At 40.2% G+C, this 16,323-nt stretch overlaps 1 protein-coding gene across 3 annotated transcripts in view; it reads left to right on the top strand.

Moving 5' to 3' along the window:
• ATXN10 (ataxin 10) overlaps nucleotides 1–16,323 on the top strand; it is a 105,731-nt gene that overhangs the window by 50,225 nt on the left and 39,183 nt on the right. For all 3 annotated transcript variants that reach the window (XM_085049744.1, XM_085049743.1, XM_085049745.1), the window contains 3 exons: nucleotides 3,182–3,347; nucleotides 7,013–7,121; nucleotides 8,928–9,097. In XM_085049744.1, the coding sequence (XP_084905870.1) occupies nucleotides 3,182–3,347; nucleotides 7,013–7,121; nucleotides 8,928–9,097 (445 nt within the window). The remainder of the gene's footprint in view (nucleotides 1–3,181; nucleotides 3,348–7,012; nucleotides 7,122–8,927; nucleotides 9,098–16,323) is intronic.

Here is a 16,323-nt window from a genome sequence, read left to right as displayed (position 1 = left end):
AAATGCAGTCATTTAAATGGCTGAAGAGTTGTGAGGTCATTTAAAAGAACTGGGCAGATTGCATTGTCTGGGAGAACTAACTTGGAAAAATTAGGGTGAGTCTTGGAAGAAGAATGAGAGGAACAATAGAAGAAAGGAATGTAAGGGAACTTACACCGGAACAAAGTACATCACTCTCGGGAAATTATTGCCTGAATGGCAAGACCTGCTTGAAATTCAGGGAAAGATGGGCATGTCCTGAATGACTGTGCCTGGAAGAAAACTCAGGAAAACAGGTTGACTTGAGCATCTAAAGAGATCAGAAAACTTCAAAAGAAATTACATTCGGGTGGCATTTTAATGTCACTGCTGATTCTCTGGAAGGACTACAGTTGTTGAAAAAGGCATCCAATCATATTGCAAGAGGAAGAGTAGTGCAAAAAATTTCCCTACTGGCAAATATTTAATCTATTTAATATGCTTTAGGGAAGTGTGGTGACTCTCCAACTTGTTTACAAAAGGATTGCTTGTTAGTTTTAAACATTTTTATTTTGATTATTGGTGCAAGAAGCACTGATTAGAATCCTGTGGAGCAGAATATTTGTATTAGGTTTGCATGGCCAGGCTTTGGTAGTTGGGTGTGTTACAGGGATGGCTTCTCTGAGAAGCTGCTGGAAGCTTCCTCCATGTCTGGCAGAGCCAATCCCTGGTGGCTCCAGAGATGGACTTGCCACTGGTCAAGGCTGGGACAATTAGGAATGGTGGTAACGCCTCTGTGATAACAGATTTAAAAAGAAAACAAAACAAAAAGGTCACTGCGCAGTTGTAATTATGGCCAGAGAAGAGTCAGGTGAGAATATGTGAGAGGAACAACTCTGCAGACACCAAGGGCAGTGAAGAAAGAGGGCAGGAGGTGTTCCAGGCACTGGAGCTGGGATTCCTCTGCAGCCCATGGTGCAGCCCATGGTGAGGCAGCTGTGCCCCTGCAGCCCATGGAGATCCATGGGGTGCAGAGATCCACCTGCAGCATGTTGAGGAGACCCAGAGCAGAGCAGGAGGATGCCTGAGAGGAGGCTGTGAGCCCTGGGAGGCCTGTGGAGAGAGGAGCCCAGGCTGGAGCAGCCTGTCCTTGAAGGACTGCAGCCCATGGCAGAGTGAGCCACGCTGCAGCAGCTCGAGGGGCACTGCTGCCTGGGGGATGGACTCACGGTGCAGCAGCTCACAGCATCTCTTGCTGGTGAGATGGACTCACATTGGAGAAGTTCATGGAGAATGTCTCCCATAGAAAGGACCCCATGGTGCAGCAGGGAATGACTCCTTTCCCTGAGCAGCAGGAGAAATAGTGTGTGATGAACTGACCATAACCCCCACTCCCTCTCTCCTTGCACCACTGGGGTAGGAGGTACAGCTGGGACAGAGGGGGATGGGGGGAAGGTGTTTTGAAGGCTTTATTTTACTCCTCATTATTCTGCTCTGATTTTGTTTGTATTAAATTTAAGTTCTATCTCTAATTTTGAGCCTGTTTTGCCTGTGACAGTATTTGATGAGTGATCTCTCCTGGCCCATATCTCAACCCATGAGCCCTTTGTGAAGTTTTCTCTCCCCTGTAGCTAATGGGGGCAGGGGAGGGAAGTGAGAGAGTGGCTTTGGTGGGTGCCTGGCATCTGTCCAGGGTCAACCCACTGCAGTGTTGGAATAATTCCTGTGTTCATCAAGTCTGTGACCAGCCTGTGTTCTTAGTTGAGCATGTTCTTGAAAGACTCCAAACTTGGTGAAAAATGACATGTCAGGTGTAGTAGCCCTGTGTTGGGGCTGAATGACAGATCTGTGGGCTTGGGTTTTGTATGAGATGCCAAATGGGATGCCTTTGGTCAGTGCAGGGTGTTGGGGATCTGGACTGTCTGTTTGGAGATGGGCAGGGTGTGATACCCACTGTAACCTGCAGAACACACAAAACTCGAGCAGAGCCCCTGAGAGAGGCTGCTCCAACCTCCTGTCCAGAGTCCACCCTTCCGCAAATGTGCCAGCAGCACTTCTGTGCTGCCGTGTTGAAAAAGGTTTTTGTCCTCCTTCAGATAATAGTCTAATGCAGCTGTATTAATGACATTGAGAGTTGAGTTTAGCAAGGACTGAGTAGCTGTTTCATGATTAATAGAGGTGGGTTCTTGAAGGTTAATAAAGCAGTGACCGAGCTTTTTCCACAGAAAAAGACATTTCTCTTCCACTTCTGACAACCTGCTTGGTAAATTTAAAAGAAAAAGCGTTTGAACTGTTCCACATGTTTAAATGTAAGTCCTTCCATCTGAATTGCAAATATTTCAGTGAAAGAAAACCCTGAGCCGGCTTTTGAATTCATTCAACAAATAGTGTCCTTTCAGACTGAGAGAATGACAGAGGGACTTCACCAGCCCCTGTGTGCCAGACTGGAGCAGGGCTGTAGGAGAGTCTCTGCTACATCCAAGTGCTGCTTCCACAAAATGCTTCCAGTTTGCCCTGACAACATGAAAGGATATTGGAAATAAAATTACTTTAAAGCTGTTAAAAAACCCAATCCAAGTAGATTTTATAGAGCTGCTTCATCATGTATCCACTTACTTGCCAGCTTAATACATTGAGTATCTCTGACTGGGAATATGTGTGATTAACTTGGATTTGCTTAGTCCATCTCATAACAATTATAAAATAACTGTAAAGAGCAGAGTATGCAGATCGTTTTTTATTTTCCCTGTTTCTGTTCAGATTTGGTTTGGGGTTTTGGGGGAGAGTTAGTGAAGGACTGTGGGCAAGGCAAGGGCTGTGAAAACCTCTGTTTTTCAAACAGAAGCTGTCAAATAGTCTGTGCTATTTTGCAATGCTTAACAACAGCTTTTAAGAGCTGGTTTGCTGGAATCTTCAGACATAGTGAATACGCAATCACAGTAATGTTTTGTTAGGTCATAAGAAATTATAAACTAAAATAGAGTTGAGAAAAATATTGACTGTCTGGCCAAACTGTATTAATTGAATGATGAATTAAATTAGTTTTGTACAGAAAAAAAACAGCAGACAGAAACTGCTTTCCAGTATTCATGAGGCTTGTTAATTTTTAAAAACCTCTGTTACCAGCATGATAATTGTTTTTATCATTTTTAACCACTGTATCTGCTTGTTCTACTGAATGAAGGTGGCTCAGTGAATCTAAGAAGTTATTTTCTTTCTCCAGAGTTACTTTGTTAGAGCTGATGATGGCGAAAGTGAGTGACAAGACCTCAGTTACCAGTGAAGAAATGAATGTGTTAGTGAGACATGCTGACTTCCTTGCAGTCTGTTTCCAAGAGAAATGTGGAGCTGTGCTCAAGTTAACTGCTGCAGCAGATGCAGAAGATGAGGTATGACTGATAAAAACCATATAAGTACTAGAAATTGAAATGATAAATCCTCATTGCCACTGTTGCCCAAGGGGGAATACATAACAGTATCTTTTCCAGTTTATGTTGGGAAAGTAGTGACAGAGTACACAGTAGAGTCTGTAGGACAGCAGCCAAATTTGCTTTTAATTTGAGGATGGCAAAGGATATGGTGCTTTGAAATGTCTGTTCCATTGTTAAATATTTCAAAATTTTAAAAATGTTCAAGTTGTCACATGTTTGGATGTTTTATTATCTTATTAAGGATCGCTTCTATAATTTGAGTTGTAAATTATAATTTATTCAAATTTAGAAGGGCATGTAGTGAGAGGACAAGGTGTAATGGCTTCACACTGACAGAGTAGATTAGATGTTAGGAAGAAATTGTTCCCTGTGAGGTTGGTAAGGCCCTGGCACAGGGTGCACAGAGAAGCTGTGGCTGCCCCTGGATCCCTGGAAGTGTCCAAGGCCTGGCTGGATGGGGCTTGAAGCAACCTGGGATAGTGGAGGGTGTCTCTGTCATGGCAGGGGTGGCACTGGATGGGCTTTAAGGTCCTTCCAACCCAAACCATGACCCTGAGATGAGTTCAGCTGGTCAGAGTGTGGTGCTGATAACACCAAGGTCATGGGTTCGATCCCCCTTTGATCCCCCATTCACCTAAGAATTGGACCTGATGATCCTTCTGGGTGCCTTTCAACTCAGGATATTTGTGATTCTGTGATGATCCTGTTATTCAAATATAAATCAAAATGAAAATACTTATTCTGTTTGTAGGTGGGAAGCAGTAATATACACGTAGTCAGAATAATTCTATTGTTATTACAAAATTAATGTTCAATAGTTTCACTTCCAGAAACTAGAGAAGAAGCGTGATAAATAATACATTATCAAAGTAAAAAAACCCATTGATCTTAAATGCTTTTATATGATAATGTTAAAAAGTATTGTACTTGCTTGGGCTTTTTTTTTGTTTAAATAGGCACACGAATTTTAGAAGTATGTTGAGAGGTATTATGAAAAAATACCATAAATCACTTTATGGGGAGGTGCTTGTTGTGGGATGTGTTAAAAAGACTGAAACACAAACCAACAAGCACACAATCTCTTCTTGTATGTCCGAGAAACACTGCCTCCCCCCACTGCCCCAGCTGTTTAGTCTATGTTATGTTAGATAACTTGATTGACTACTTCTGGAGAAAGTACCAACTTGACAGTAAGAGGACATACATTGAGACAATCCCATCTTCTTTTATTTTTTTTCTTTTTTTTTTAATCCTTTGGTTACTTTCCAAACCACTTTCTGTGGTCTCAGTTCATGGAGCAAACCATTTGCTTGCACCCAGCAGGAGGTCTCTGTCCAACCAGAAGGTGCTGGGACAGCAGTATTGTGAAAGTTACTGCATAACTTGTCCTGCTTGACACTGACTTCTTATTCTTCTCTCACATAAAGAAGATGTATGATAAGTTGAGTATCACTGTTTGGTGGGAAATCGGACTCATTGAATGAACAGAAAATATCAGTCCTAATAGCTGAATAAATGGAGGGCAGTATGTGCACAAATAGATGCATATTTGTGTAAACATTTATTTGTGACATATGCTTGCCATGGGAAAAGAGAAATGCCAGCCTAAATTCATAAAACTCTTTTACTTACAAGAAATCATAAAGAATTGCACCATTTTCTCCTCAATTTTGTAAATATTTTAGGTTTTTTGTAGCAGTTGTACTTAACTGCAAAAAATGCAGTTGCACATGTGGAGTCTGTCATTAAAAGTGCTTTAGGCAGCATTTGTGATACTCAACTTGGCTTTGCCTGGCCTTTTCTGTGGCCCACAAGCCAAGTGCCTTGCTCAGGCCATGTCTGTACTAGTGAGCTGTCTGAGACTCCAGAATTCTGAGGCCACATTTGAAACCTTTCGGGAACAGTCCTTGGACTGGCTTGACTCCCAGAATGTTGTCTGGGTGTCCCATGCTCTGTTTAATTTGTTTTATGTAGACACTGCTTTGTTTCGTTAAGGAACATCAGGTCTTGGAGCTTCTATCTTAAACCCATGAGAAGCTAATCATATGCTTTGGCAGTGCTTAACCCAATGATTAAAATAGCTTTTCCATTCTAAGCCTGACTTCAGCATCAGTTTGCTTGCACTAACTTTCAACCATACTTGCAAAATAAAACCCTTCCCTGGACTTAGTTCATCTCTTTATAAGGAACATCTTTTCTGTGTCTCTCTCAAAATATGATTTATTTTAAAAGTCTTCATTAACTTCCTTATTTACTTTTGAGATTATATCCATAGCAAGATGTCTGTCACATTTCAAACTATTTCAAAAGGAAGTATTTTTTTTTACTGCCTTTCTTTTGTACAGGTGGAGGCCAAAAAAAAAACATTTTAGAAAGTTAGCACTAGGGAAGGAACAATTTTTTTAACTTAGCAAGTTTCAAATATACATGAGAATTTGGGAGTTGTTTTATGGTTTTTAAATAATCTATTCCTCTTGAAAATTGTAAAAAGCTGGTTACTGTCTCTGAAATACAGTTGGGGTATTCTTACTTTGTAACAATAACCGATGTATTTAGAGTCTGCCTTTGTGCTAATGAAAACAGTTTATTGAGTAATTTAAGGGAAGACTTGCACTTTTGTACACCTGTGTGGGTCAAAAAATGAAAATACAGCTTTAGTACCTGGACCCGATATTAATTTGGTAGCTTCAAGGAGCAAAGAATGGATATAATTGTACTACTTAAGTACTGAACACTATTGTTGATTATTTCAATTACATTATGTTGATTATCTGTATCCAAAATATTCTACTGTTGGTAAGTAAACCTTTTTTTTGTCCTGGGCCAGCCAAGGCAGGAATAGTCACTGTGACCAGTGTTTGAGCCTTTTCATGGCTACTTGCAGTTTATGTACCACACCTTGAGTAGGATCATCTTGCAGTCACAGCCTGGCTCTTGAGCAATATGTGGTGTTCCAAATTCTGCCATGTGCTCTTCAGGTATTTTCTGTAAGTGCTGGATTGTCATTATGAGCAGGACCAACATATTCAGTGAGAAAAAAATAGTTCTCTGTCTGAATAAATAATATGCAAATGAAATTGTGTGTCTCGTACCTAACCAAAATGCTGCATTTACGATGGCAATCCTATTTACACAAGAATAATGTAAATTCTCACAGCCAAAGTTCATTTGACCACAGAACTTTACAGAATTCCTGCGGATAACAAATTGGTGTCTTGCAGGCGGTGTTTGTGTCTTTAAAGTGGGACGCTCCGACTGAATAAACTCAAAGAAAACATTTATACAGAAATCATTTTCTCAGCTAGTAATTTTCTGTATTTCTGCTTTTGGAAGCTACTGTGTTTTTGTTAAAATTTTATCCCTTATGGCTCTGTTTTGGTTTCCCCAGGATTTTTCAGGCAGATAAAACACTACTTGAAGAAAAGGAATTATTGCAATGTAATATGCTGCTATTGTTGTTTTAGAAAGTTGCCCTAATTTCATATAAATTTGTTCTTGGCAATTTAGAAGACCTGCACAGACCCTGGGGAGCTGAGAGTTCCTGTCCCCTGTTTGTATCTCTGGGTTTATGTTTTTATGATATCCTTCATAAGCCATTTTCAGAAATGCAGTTTTCATTCCAGGAAGCACTGGTGACAATTCGTCTTCTCGACGTTCTTTGTGAAATGACCTCAAACAACGGCCAGCTGGAACATCTGCAGGCATTCCCTGGTTTGCTTGAAACAGCCATAGGTAAGTGAACAGCCACAAGGCTAAACTGTTGGTAATCTGTGAATGAAAACATGTTTTTCGCTACTGGTGGTAGTTATAATTCTGACCTTTGAATAAAATAAATAAATAGGGGATGGTGTTAATCTGCATTTTCAAATATTTGATTTGTTCCTGGAAATTTTCTGCTTCTCCACTTGCTCTAGGCCTGTGTTGCCCAACAGAGCCTCAATTAAAGTATCAGCAATGTGCTTTTCATACCAAAAGAGTGGTGCAAGGGACAGCTGCTTCCTATGTTCTTCCACTGGCTGAATGCATAGAAGAATTTCTTCAAGAATTAGAAAAAATTACTTTTCCTCCATGCCTGTTCCCTTCTGTTTCCCAAATTTCTGAAAACTGAAATTTAAGTGCATTTTGAATGTTATTAAGCAAATCCAGTGACTTTTAAAGGTGAGTTTTAGAGAAGCTAAGAAACAGCAAGGGAAGGACTGTACACAAAGAAAATTATGCCAGGATGTTCCAGTGATGCTCAGGGAGGAAGGAGGCAGGGATACATACCATGACCTGTGCTTTTTAAAAAAAAAGTTAGCACTTTTAAAAAAAAAAATCTTAGTACTTTGAGGCTTAGGTATGCCACCATTTTGTGAGAAAATTGTAAAAGTTTGTGTATTTTTAAGACAAATAGGTGAAAAAAAAGCCAAACTGAAACAGCTATTAGTGGTGACTCTTTTGAGATGTTTGGAGGGTCCTTATTGTAAAAAAGCCCAAAGAAGCAAATAAAAAGCCAAATAAAGGAAAAAACCTCCAGCAAAAACAAAAGCAACCAAAAAATTCAAAAAGCAGCCAAACCTCTATTTTTGGTGACAGGTTCTTACATTCATGGCTTAAAGTAAGATGACTAAAGCCAGGATTTATTTTGTGCATGTGTGTGTTTTGAGGAAACGTGAAGTTGCTCAGAGCGATGGAGCAGCTGTGCTGTGCAGAAAGGCTGAGGCAATTGGGGTTGTTGAGCCTGGAGAAAAGAGGTTTAAGGTGGACCTAATTGTGGCCTTGCAGCACCTGAAGGAAGCTCACAGGAAACATGGAAAGAGACTCTTTACAAGGGCCTGGAGTGACAGGACAAGGGGGAATGGCTTCAAACTGACAGAGAATAGGGTTAGATGGGCTCTTAGGAAGAAATTCTTCCCTGTGAGGGTGGAGAGGCCCTGGCACAGGGTGCCCAGAGAATCTGTGGCTGTCCCTGGATCCTGGCAGTGTCCAAGGCCAGGCTGGACAGGGCTTGGAGCAAGCTGGGATAGTGGAAGGTGTCCCTGCCGTGGCAGATGGGTCAAGACATGATGATCCTTAAGGCCCTTTCCAACCCAAACTGTTCTGTAATTCTGTGTACTTGAAATTTCTTTTTATGCTACAGCACCAGGAACAGACTGGAGAAGAGAGGAAAAAGTGATCCTGTGGATAGTATGTATTGTGACAAATTCAAAGTGCAGGAAGTTTTCTAAAACACTTGGTTTGTATTGCTAAATTCTTGACAGCCTAGAAATTGTGACCCTTTAGGTGGAGATGGGTAGCAGCACCCTTCAGCCTTTATGTGTGAACTATAAAGGCATGCAAAGTACACAAAAATGTTTTCTGACATTGGGCTGGTATTTTATGGTTGGTTAAATTAGCACAAATCGCACAATGAAGTAAACATTCAAAGTTCTTTGACATGATGCTGAATATCTGAAATTATGTTGCTTAGATTTGAACTCAACAATTAATAGAAAAGCTCTGTGCCAAGTGAGACTAATTTTCTCACGGTAATTTCTCAATGGTTTTTGTTTTCTGTAGATACCCTGAGATTAACTCACCTTGCTGGGAAACAGGCTGTAAATATCTTCACTCCCACACATGCTGTGACCGGGCAGGAAGAAATTTCACATCCAGCCATGGGTTTTAAATCTCATCTCATTCGTTTGATTGGAAATCTGTGTTACAAGAATAAGGAAAACCAAGACAAGGTGAGTTAATACATATTTCTGGCAGAACTCTGATGTGTAAACAGATGCCTGACTGTAAAGTGACTGATGAAATATATTGTTGGTCTAGAAATAGAGCTTAAAATCGATCGTGTAAAGGAGGCAATTTTTTTTAGTGTCTTAGAATTATCACAGTTATGCTGACTTTTAATAACAATGTAATGTTTGGCTTCCTACCTTTAGTTTCAGCCCTGTAGAATGCAATCCAGTGCTTAATTCCTTTGTGGTTGTCACTTTTGCACTTTCTTTGAAAAGTCTCAAACTAAATTTTGACTTCATTTTGAAGGGAAGTGGATGTGAATTGTTGCATGAACTTAATTTTAGATCTTTGAATTAGTCTCTAATGCTTTTTCTCCCTTTTTTATGTCACTTTAAAAGTGCAGCTCTGCCTTTATCAAATCACTTGGAACCCTTTATCTTACAATTCCTATATAGAAAATCAGTTTTGTTTCCACAGCGGGGAAAAATGGGAAACAGTAGCAAGCTTTAATTATTAAACTTTTTTCTTTGAGTGATAAAAGATGTGGCTTTCCTCCAGGATTTGTTAGACAAACTTAGTTTCAGCAAGAAAAACACTTCCAAATGTGTCTTTGTCTGACAAATTCTACTAATATGATCCTCTGGATGGGGAATACAGGAATGATATTCAACTTCTCCATTCATATTAGTGTATATAATCAAAGTTTTTAATATGTCTGAAAAATATTATTAATCCTATTAATCACTGTTACATAGCTGTGTCTCTGACCCATTATGATGGAATATGTGTTTGTGGAAGTAAAATGCATTTTTGTGGATACCTAATGATAGTGTAGGGGAGGGGGTTGCTTTCGTTTTGAAAGTGTTGATTTACAGCTTATTGTCCTTTTTGCTGGGATTTTCAAAGGCCCTTGGAGTAATTAAACAAAGACTTAATGTTTTCAATGGAGGTTGGGTATTAACTTCCTATAAATTGCCTGAAAATATTATTGCCTTATGCTGTCTTGAATAATACTTAGATTTTCATGTGTGATATCATGGAGCATTACTTAAGTGCCGTTGAAACTTCAGAAGTGCCTATTGTATCATATCCTGTCTGCACCTCCAGTTTATTTCACACATTTAAATTGGTTCAAATACACACACTTGCCATTTGTAAGGCAGTTTTCGTAACAAACATATCCTTGTGAGGACAGGACAAGCAGCTGCTATTAATCAGGAACCAGAGTGACAAGGACCGGTCAAGGGGCAATGGCTTCAAACTGACAGCAAGTAGGTTTATGTGAGAAATTAGGAAGAAATCCTTGGCTGTGAGGATAGCAAGGCCCTGGCACAGGTTTTGCAGAGAAGTTGTGGCTGCTCCATTCCTGGAAAGTGTCCAAGGCCAGATTGGATGGGGCTTGGAGAAACCTGGTCTAGTGGAAGATGTCCCTGCCCAGGGCAGGGGGCTTGGAACATCATCATCATCTCAAAGGTCTATTCCAACCTAGGCAATTTTATGCTTTTATTCCATTAATCTGTAATGTGACCTTAGTGCTATCTAGTTTGTTCTGGAAACAAAAGCAGTCCCCAAAGACGTGGGGCTCAAATGGTGGCTTGGGCCAAGCTCCCCATGGAGCAGAGTTGCATCACTGCCTGCAGGAGCTCCTTCCTGAGCCGAATGACACATAGGCTGCTTGTTCTCTAGGGGGTCCTGAGGCAGCCCATGCTGTGTCTCTAGGCTCAGTGGGGCAGTTGGACTGCACGGGGTGTTGGTAACACAGCTAAAGCCACAGGGAATGCACAGAAAGGGAAGATAATTGTTCTGCAAATGCTGCTTTTCTATCTCTGTTCGTGGTCTCCACCTGCTATAAGAACAATAATTGCAGGAGATTAGTGCACTGGTTTGTTGGCAGTGGGGAAAAATCTTGGAACAGAGAGATACCCTACTAATGCTTTATTGCTTCTTCACTTTCTGTTTAAAACCAGTCTTTGCTTTTAGAATGCGTTCTTTAGCTTGTACTCCGTTAGCATTAGGAATGCGTTCTTTCCCTCTTTTCTTCCTCACAGTTTAGTGCCACTGTTGTGATAGGTTCTTAAGATACAAGGCAGTGGGCAGACCTGTAAGCAGTCATGGCTCTTGCCAGGCTTGCTGCCCACTTGCATGTTTTGTGAGGCTGCATGGTTTGGTATTTGTTGGATAAAACATTCCCCTTGGACTGCCAACAGTGGTCCCTGCATGCACTGGGTTGCACTCTCTCTTGAAGAGGAGAGAACAACAAATAAAAGTGCTGTGCTTGGGATGCCAAGGGGTAAGCTGGTTCCGTGTTGGACCTGCCAAGAGCCTGTGATCAATGTGCAGTTCCATTCCTTATTTCCCTCTGTGTAGGAGGAAGAGCTGTCAAGAGTTACTGTCATACATGTGGGGCATTCCTCTGGCTTGTGTTATGTCTCTTTCACAAAGATGCATTGTATGTTTTTGTTAAATACACTGGAAGGAAGGAGGTGGGTTCTGAGGCTGAGCCAGGAGTGGAGGTTTTGGCTGGTATGTGATGAGTGAAGCTGTCAGAAGGAAAAAGTGGAAATTCTGCCATCCTCACCTCACTTTGTTAGACTTGCCTTCTAAATAGCTCACTTTTATCATCCAAACGGAATTCATACTAGTTTCTTGGGGGGAGGCTTTAGATACTTACTTTCCACTCTCACTTTTAGAACTGTGAGTTTAGAATTTCAGCTCATTCTGCTGCTTAGTATGGTAGAACTGTTTAATAAGGAGTAAAACTCTTAAAAGAAACTTAATGAATGAATTATAGAGGATATAATTCTTTATAGTAGAAATAAAACCAATACAAAATAAATCATAACTGTTGACCTGCACCTCTGTTTCTGTGTTCCTTTAGAAGAATCAAATACATGGAAGGGGAGATGACTAATCTCTGCCTTACCCTGACAGCTAGCACTGCTCTGCAAAACCTTATTTCCTCTCCCTAAAGCTGCCAAGGGCATTTTAGGTACTAGGGATGCCAGTGAACCCAATCATAGCATCCTAATCTTGGAATCTGTGTTTCTTTGGTAAATCTGTTGTGTTGTTCATATAGGGGGAAAAAATTAAATATGTAGTTGCCCTTGGTACTGGCACCTTCTTACCTTGATAGAGTCACTCCAATGAGATGAACAATTTATGAGGGATAATATTTTCATGGGCCTGTTTTTATTTGAGGTGGCAGCGGTGCTTTCTCTAATGCAATAATATTATCAATGCAGGGATGAGAAAATGAGGTCTTCTGGGAGAAAAGGGAAAAGAAAGAAACTTCTACTGTTAAAGTTAATCTTAATAAAAGTAGCAAGCAAAACATCTGGATACTGTTTAGTGTGTTTAAATTAACTTAGATTTTTGTATATATATCTAAGCCAAATTGTTTTATATGAGACTAGCTTCCTAATTTGAAGACTGTTCTGCAAATATGAACAAGATTTTACTTGTTTGGAATTCAGTTTTCCACTCCTTTTTTTAATGGGAGCAAGGTGTGCAATGAATCCACTTGGTTAGCAAAAGGTGCCAACATCCATAGATCAAATTGTGACCATCCAACTTCTTAACTTAATCTTTTTTCTGTAGTAATTATAAAATAGCAAAACTCAAAGACACATGCTTTGTTTTTGCAGAAACACAGAATAGTTTGGGTTGGTAGGAACCTCTTGTTCCTGTTCTTGTTCCTTCTTGTTCCACCCCCTCCCTGCCATGGGCAGGGACACCTTCCACTATCCCAGGTTGCTCCAAGCCCTGTCCACCCTGGCCTTGGACACTGCCAGGCATCCAGGGGCAGCCACAGCTTCTCTGGGCACCCTGTGCCAGGGCCTCACCACCCTCACAGGGAAGAATTTCTTCATAATACCCAATCTAAATTTAGCCTTTTTCAGTTCAAAGCCATTCCCCCTTGACCTCTCACTACACTAAATTATGGCTCTTTCTCACCTAAGGTTTTTAGAAAAACTCCATGAGCTTATCTGTTCTTCAGGATTAGTGTAAATTTTTAAAAGTAGTTACATTCTTCTTGGCGTAGCACGATTTGAAATTATTTGCAATGAAGATCATCGCACATTTAACTGCATATTCTGTTGAGAGGTGAGGGGGAGAACTAAAACTCTTATATTTCCTAATTAGAAACCTGCATTATTGTTATTATTGTATTTTCCTACTGTTGAACAGAAGACCAAAATAGGAAAAAGATTCTTCATTTACAGTTGAACAAAAGAGGGAGCCTTTTTCTCCTAGATATTCTGGAGGTCCTGCACGCCTAACCAAAATTCTGCATGGTTCCACTGGTTGGGTGGGGCTGTTCTCATGTACCTCTCTGTATGTTTCAAAATTTTGCTAGATGAGGACAGAACATTCAAGCTGTTGCAGGGCTGAGCTCTGTAATTGTTAAGTTTTATCTGGCTATAGCAAAGTGAAAGTCAGCAGGAAAGATGAAAATGGATCTTCTGACAGAAGGCCTTCTGAAAGCTGGGGTTTTGCTGTGGGGTTCTCTACCTAACTAATACAGAAATTCACCAAGTAGCAAAGTGTCTGTGGCTCAAGAGTGTCTTTCAAAGTAGCTGTTGGGACATGTAAGGGAACTGTCTGGAGTCCTGGTCCTGTGTTGTTTTTATGTTAGTCTTCAGCTCTGGCACAATCATGAATCCTTAATGAAGTGCCAAGATTTCCATCAAAGCGTAGAGACTGGTAAACAAAAGAGAATCAGGCACTCTGTGAGGGGCAGGATGATATGAGTAATAAAGGGTTGGTGTGAGGTTTTTGCCTTGAGGTCAGAGATGAATGCCTAGTGCAGTATTGTTTGTAAAGCATTGGATTATTTTTGTAACAATGTGACTCATTTGCCCTTAGGGAATAGTACAGAACTTTATTCTGTTGTGCTGCCCCTTCAGCAGCAGCAAGTTAATGTTCCCTCTTGCCCTGCTCCTCTTCCCCCTTCTGCCCCTCCAAGTGCTGACAGCTGATACAGTTGATCCATTGTGACTTGTCCAGTTTGGCCAATTTCACTTGAAGCCTTGATCATACAAAGCACAGAAAGTTTTCTCTTGCAGGGAACTAGGGTGCACTTAGATATGGACAAAGTTTCCCATTAATTTTAATAGTGCATAAACTATTTTTTTTGTTTGGTCTGAACAGCTTGCATTTGCTATTTAAATGGCACATTACATAGAGACACCTTCACATATCAGTTGTCTGGATGTCCTCAGTGATTAGGAGATTCTCTTTAGTCTATTACTGGCCTTCTTCATGCAGAGGATTGCCGTAATTACCATCAAACAGATAAAGGGGCATAAGGATCAATCTGTATGTTAACATGTTCTCATGAATCATAGGCTGAAACTTTGACCAAGCCTTGAATAAACATAAATGTAAACTCCGTGGGCTTCTGACAATGTAAATAAGCCTGTAAAGTGATTATTTCATTGCAGCATACATTTGCCAAAAGCAAGGACAGACTTGGGTGTTTTGTTGTTAAAGATTCTGGGGGAATGGTTATTGTTGAGAAGTTCATAGTGTTTTAAATTAAGATACTGGATTGCTGTAGAAGTTAAATTAATTGCTTTGATTTATAGTGGAGAGGGAAGTTAGAAAAGAGTAAGATGACTAGATGTCATTCTAGCATTCCAAATTAAAACAAGCTGGCTCTTTATATATTGCCAAACAGTCAGTACCAGCTAGTAGGCTTCTTGGCTTCCTTTTGACTCTGAATGTTGGTGGGTTTTTTTGAACCCTTTTTGGTGTTGAACTTTACCGTCATAGTGGTGCAGCACAGGACTCCAGCCCTTTTTAAAGGAAAGCTTGGCACACCAGTGTCAAACAGCCATTTCCAGACCTTTTACAGCAGTTAAAGTTTTGAAACTGCATCTGGAGCATTGCTATTAATTGTGCCTGTTGAAGGTGTAAAATACTCATTTTCCCAGACCAAAATCTAAAAATAAGGTAATTCACCTTTATATGGAAGAGTTCTCAAGAGGTTTCTGCAACTCCTTTCCTGGTCCTGTGGGCTGAGCAGTAGTTACCATACCTGTGGTAACTACTTCAAACATGAATTAAGCTTGGTATTCACCAAAGGGTTTCAGCTGTTTCTCTTTCCTTTCTTCAGCTTGGTTTCAAATGCTTCTGTTAGGCATGGGTTATTAAAATTCTAGTAGCTTGAGAAATATTTTGAGATGTTCAGAGATTTTTTGTTGTTCCTTGTATCATCCTCAGTTAAGTGCAGAGGACCATATCAACTAAAAACATTTCTTGCTAGTTTAGTAGGTGGTGAAGAATTGAATTTGTTTGGAATACACAATATTAGAAAAACTTACTAAAATAGCACCTTCGAATGGGGTTAATTTAATATTTTTTAAAAGAGGTTCAGAAGACCTAATGAACCCTGTATTGCAGGAGGGAGGTTATCTGTGGTTCCTTGGGTTTGCCAGTGCTATAGATTGCTGGAAGCAAAATCCCCATATGTGGAAGAATATCTGCCTTTCTGAATGCTTTTTCTCTGGCTCAGATCTGAGCTGTTAATTCAAATTCTTCCCACTTTTACTGTTGTCGAATACAAGGGATGTTATTTTCCAGTACTACAACAAAAAGTGTCATCAGTTTATGTTGTTTTTCACTGTTACAACCTCAGCGTGAGCTGAGGTTCCCCAACTCCTCTGAACTGCCATCCTGCATACAATCTCTTCAGGGTGTTTTGTTTATTGGTTTTTGGGTTTTTTCTTTAGCGGCATCAGACTTCACAATGGGCTGATGTTATAATGCTGTGAGTGTTGAATGTGATCCTTTTTGGATATACAGCTTTCTCCTCTTTCCACTTAAAAGAGGTTGTGTTTGCCCTGTGATGAACAAGTACCGTTCATCTTTTCATCTGTTTTCTGAGAAGTGACTAAGTTTTGGTTACTGTGAAACATTAAAATTTCTTAGTTTATGTTTTTTGTTACAATCCTGAAGTTTATAGGAACCAGCAGAAAAAAAAAATAAAAGATTTTCTCTTGAGTATTAAGATTTGGCCATCACTGCTTGTAATATAGCTCAGTTCACATTTTGGAATAAAATAGTTTCATGGAGGAAATAATGAAGCATGACATGTGGAAGACTACATTTTGTGGTGAATTTACTGCAGTAACTTGGTTTTAGTGGTACACTGTGCTGCATTCACGGTGAGGAGAACACCAAGGAGACTTTGTGTGAAGGCTTGTGCAAGGGGGTGGTGGAAGAG

This window comes from Lichenostomus cassidix, chromosome 1Ab, assembly GCF_008360975.1.
Source record: "Lichenostomus cassidix isolate B80296 chromosome 1Ab, HeHo_3.0, whole genome shotgun sequence".
NCBI classification, from domain to species: domain Eukaryota; kingdom Metazoa; phylum Chordata; class Aves; order Passeriformes; family Meliphagidae; genus Lichenostomus; species Lichenostomus cassidix.
Note: the sequence above shows the minus strand (reverse complement) of the source record. Positions and strands in the feature narration are given on the sequence as shown.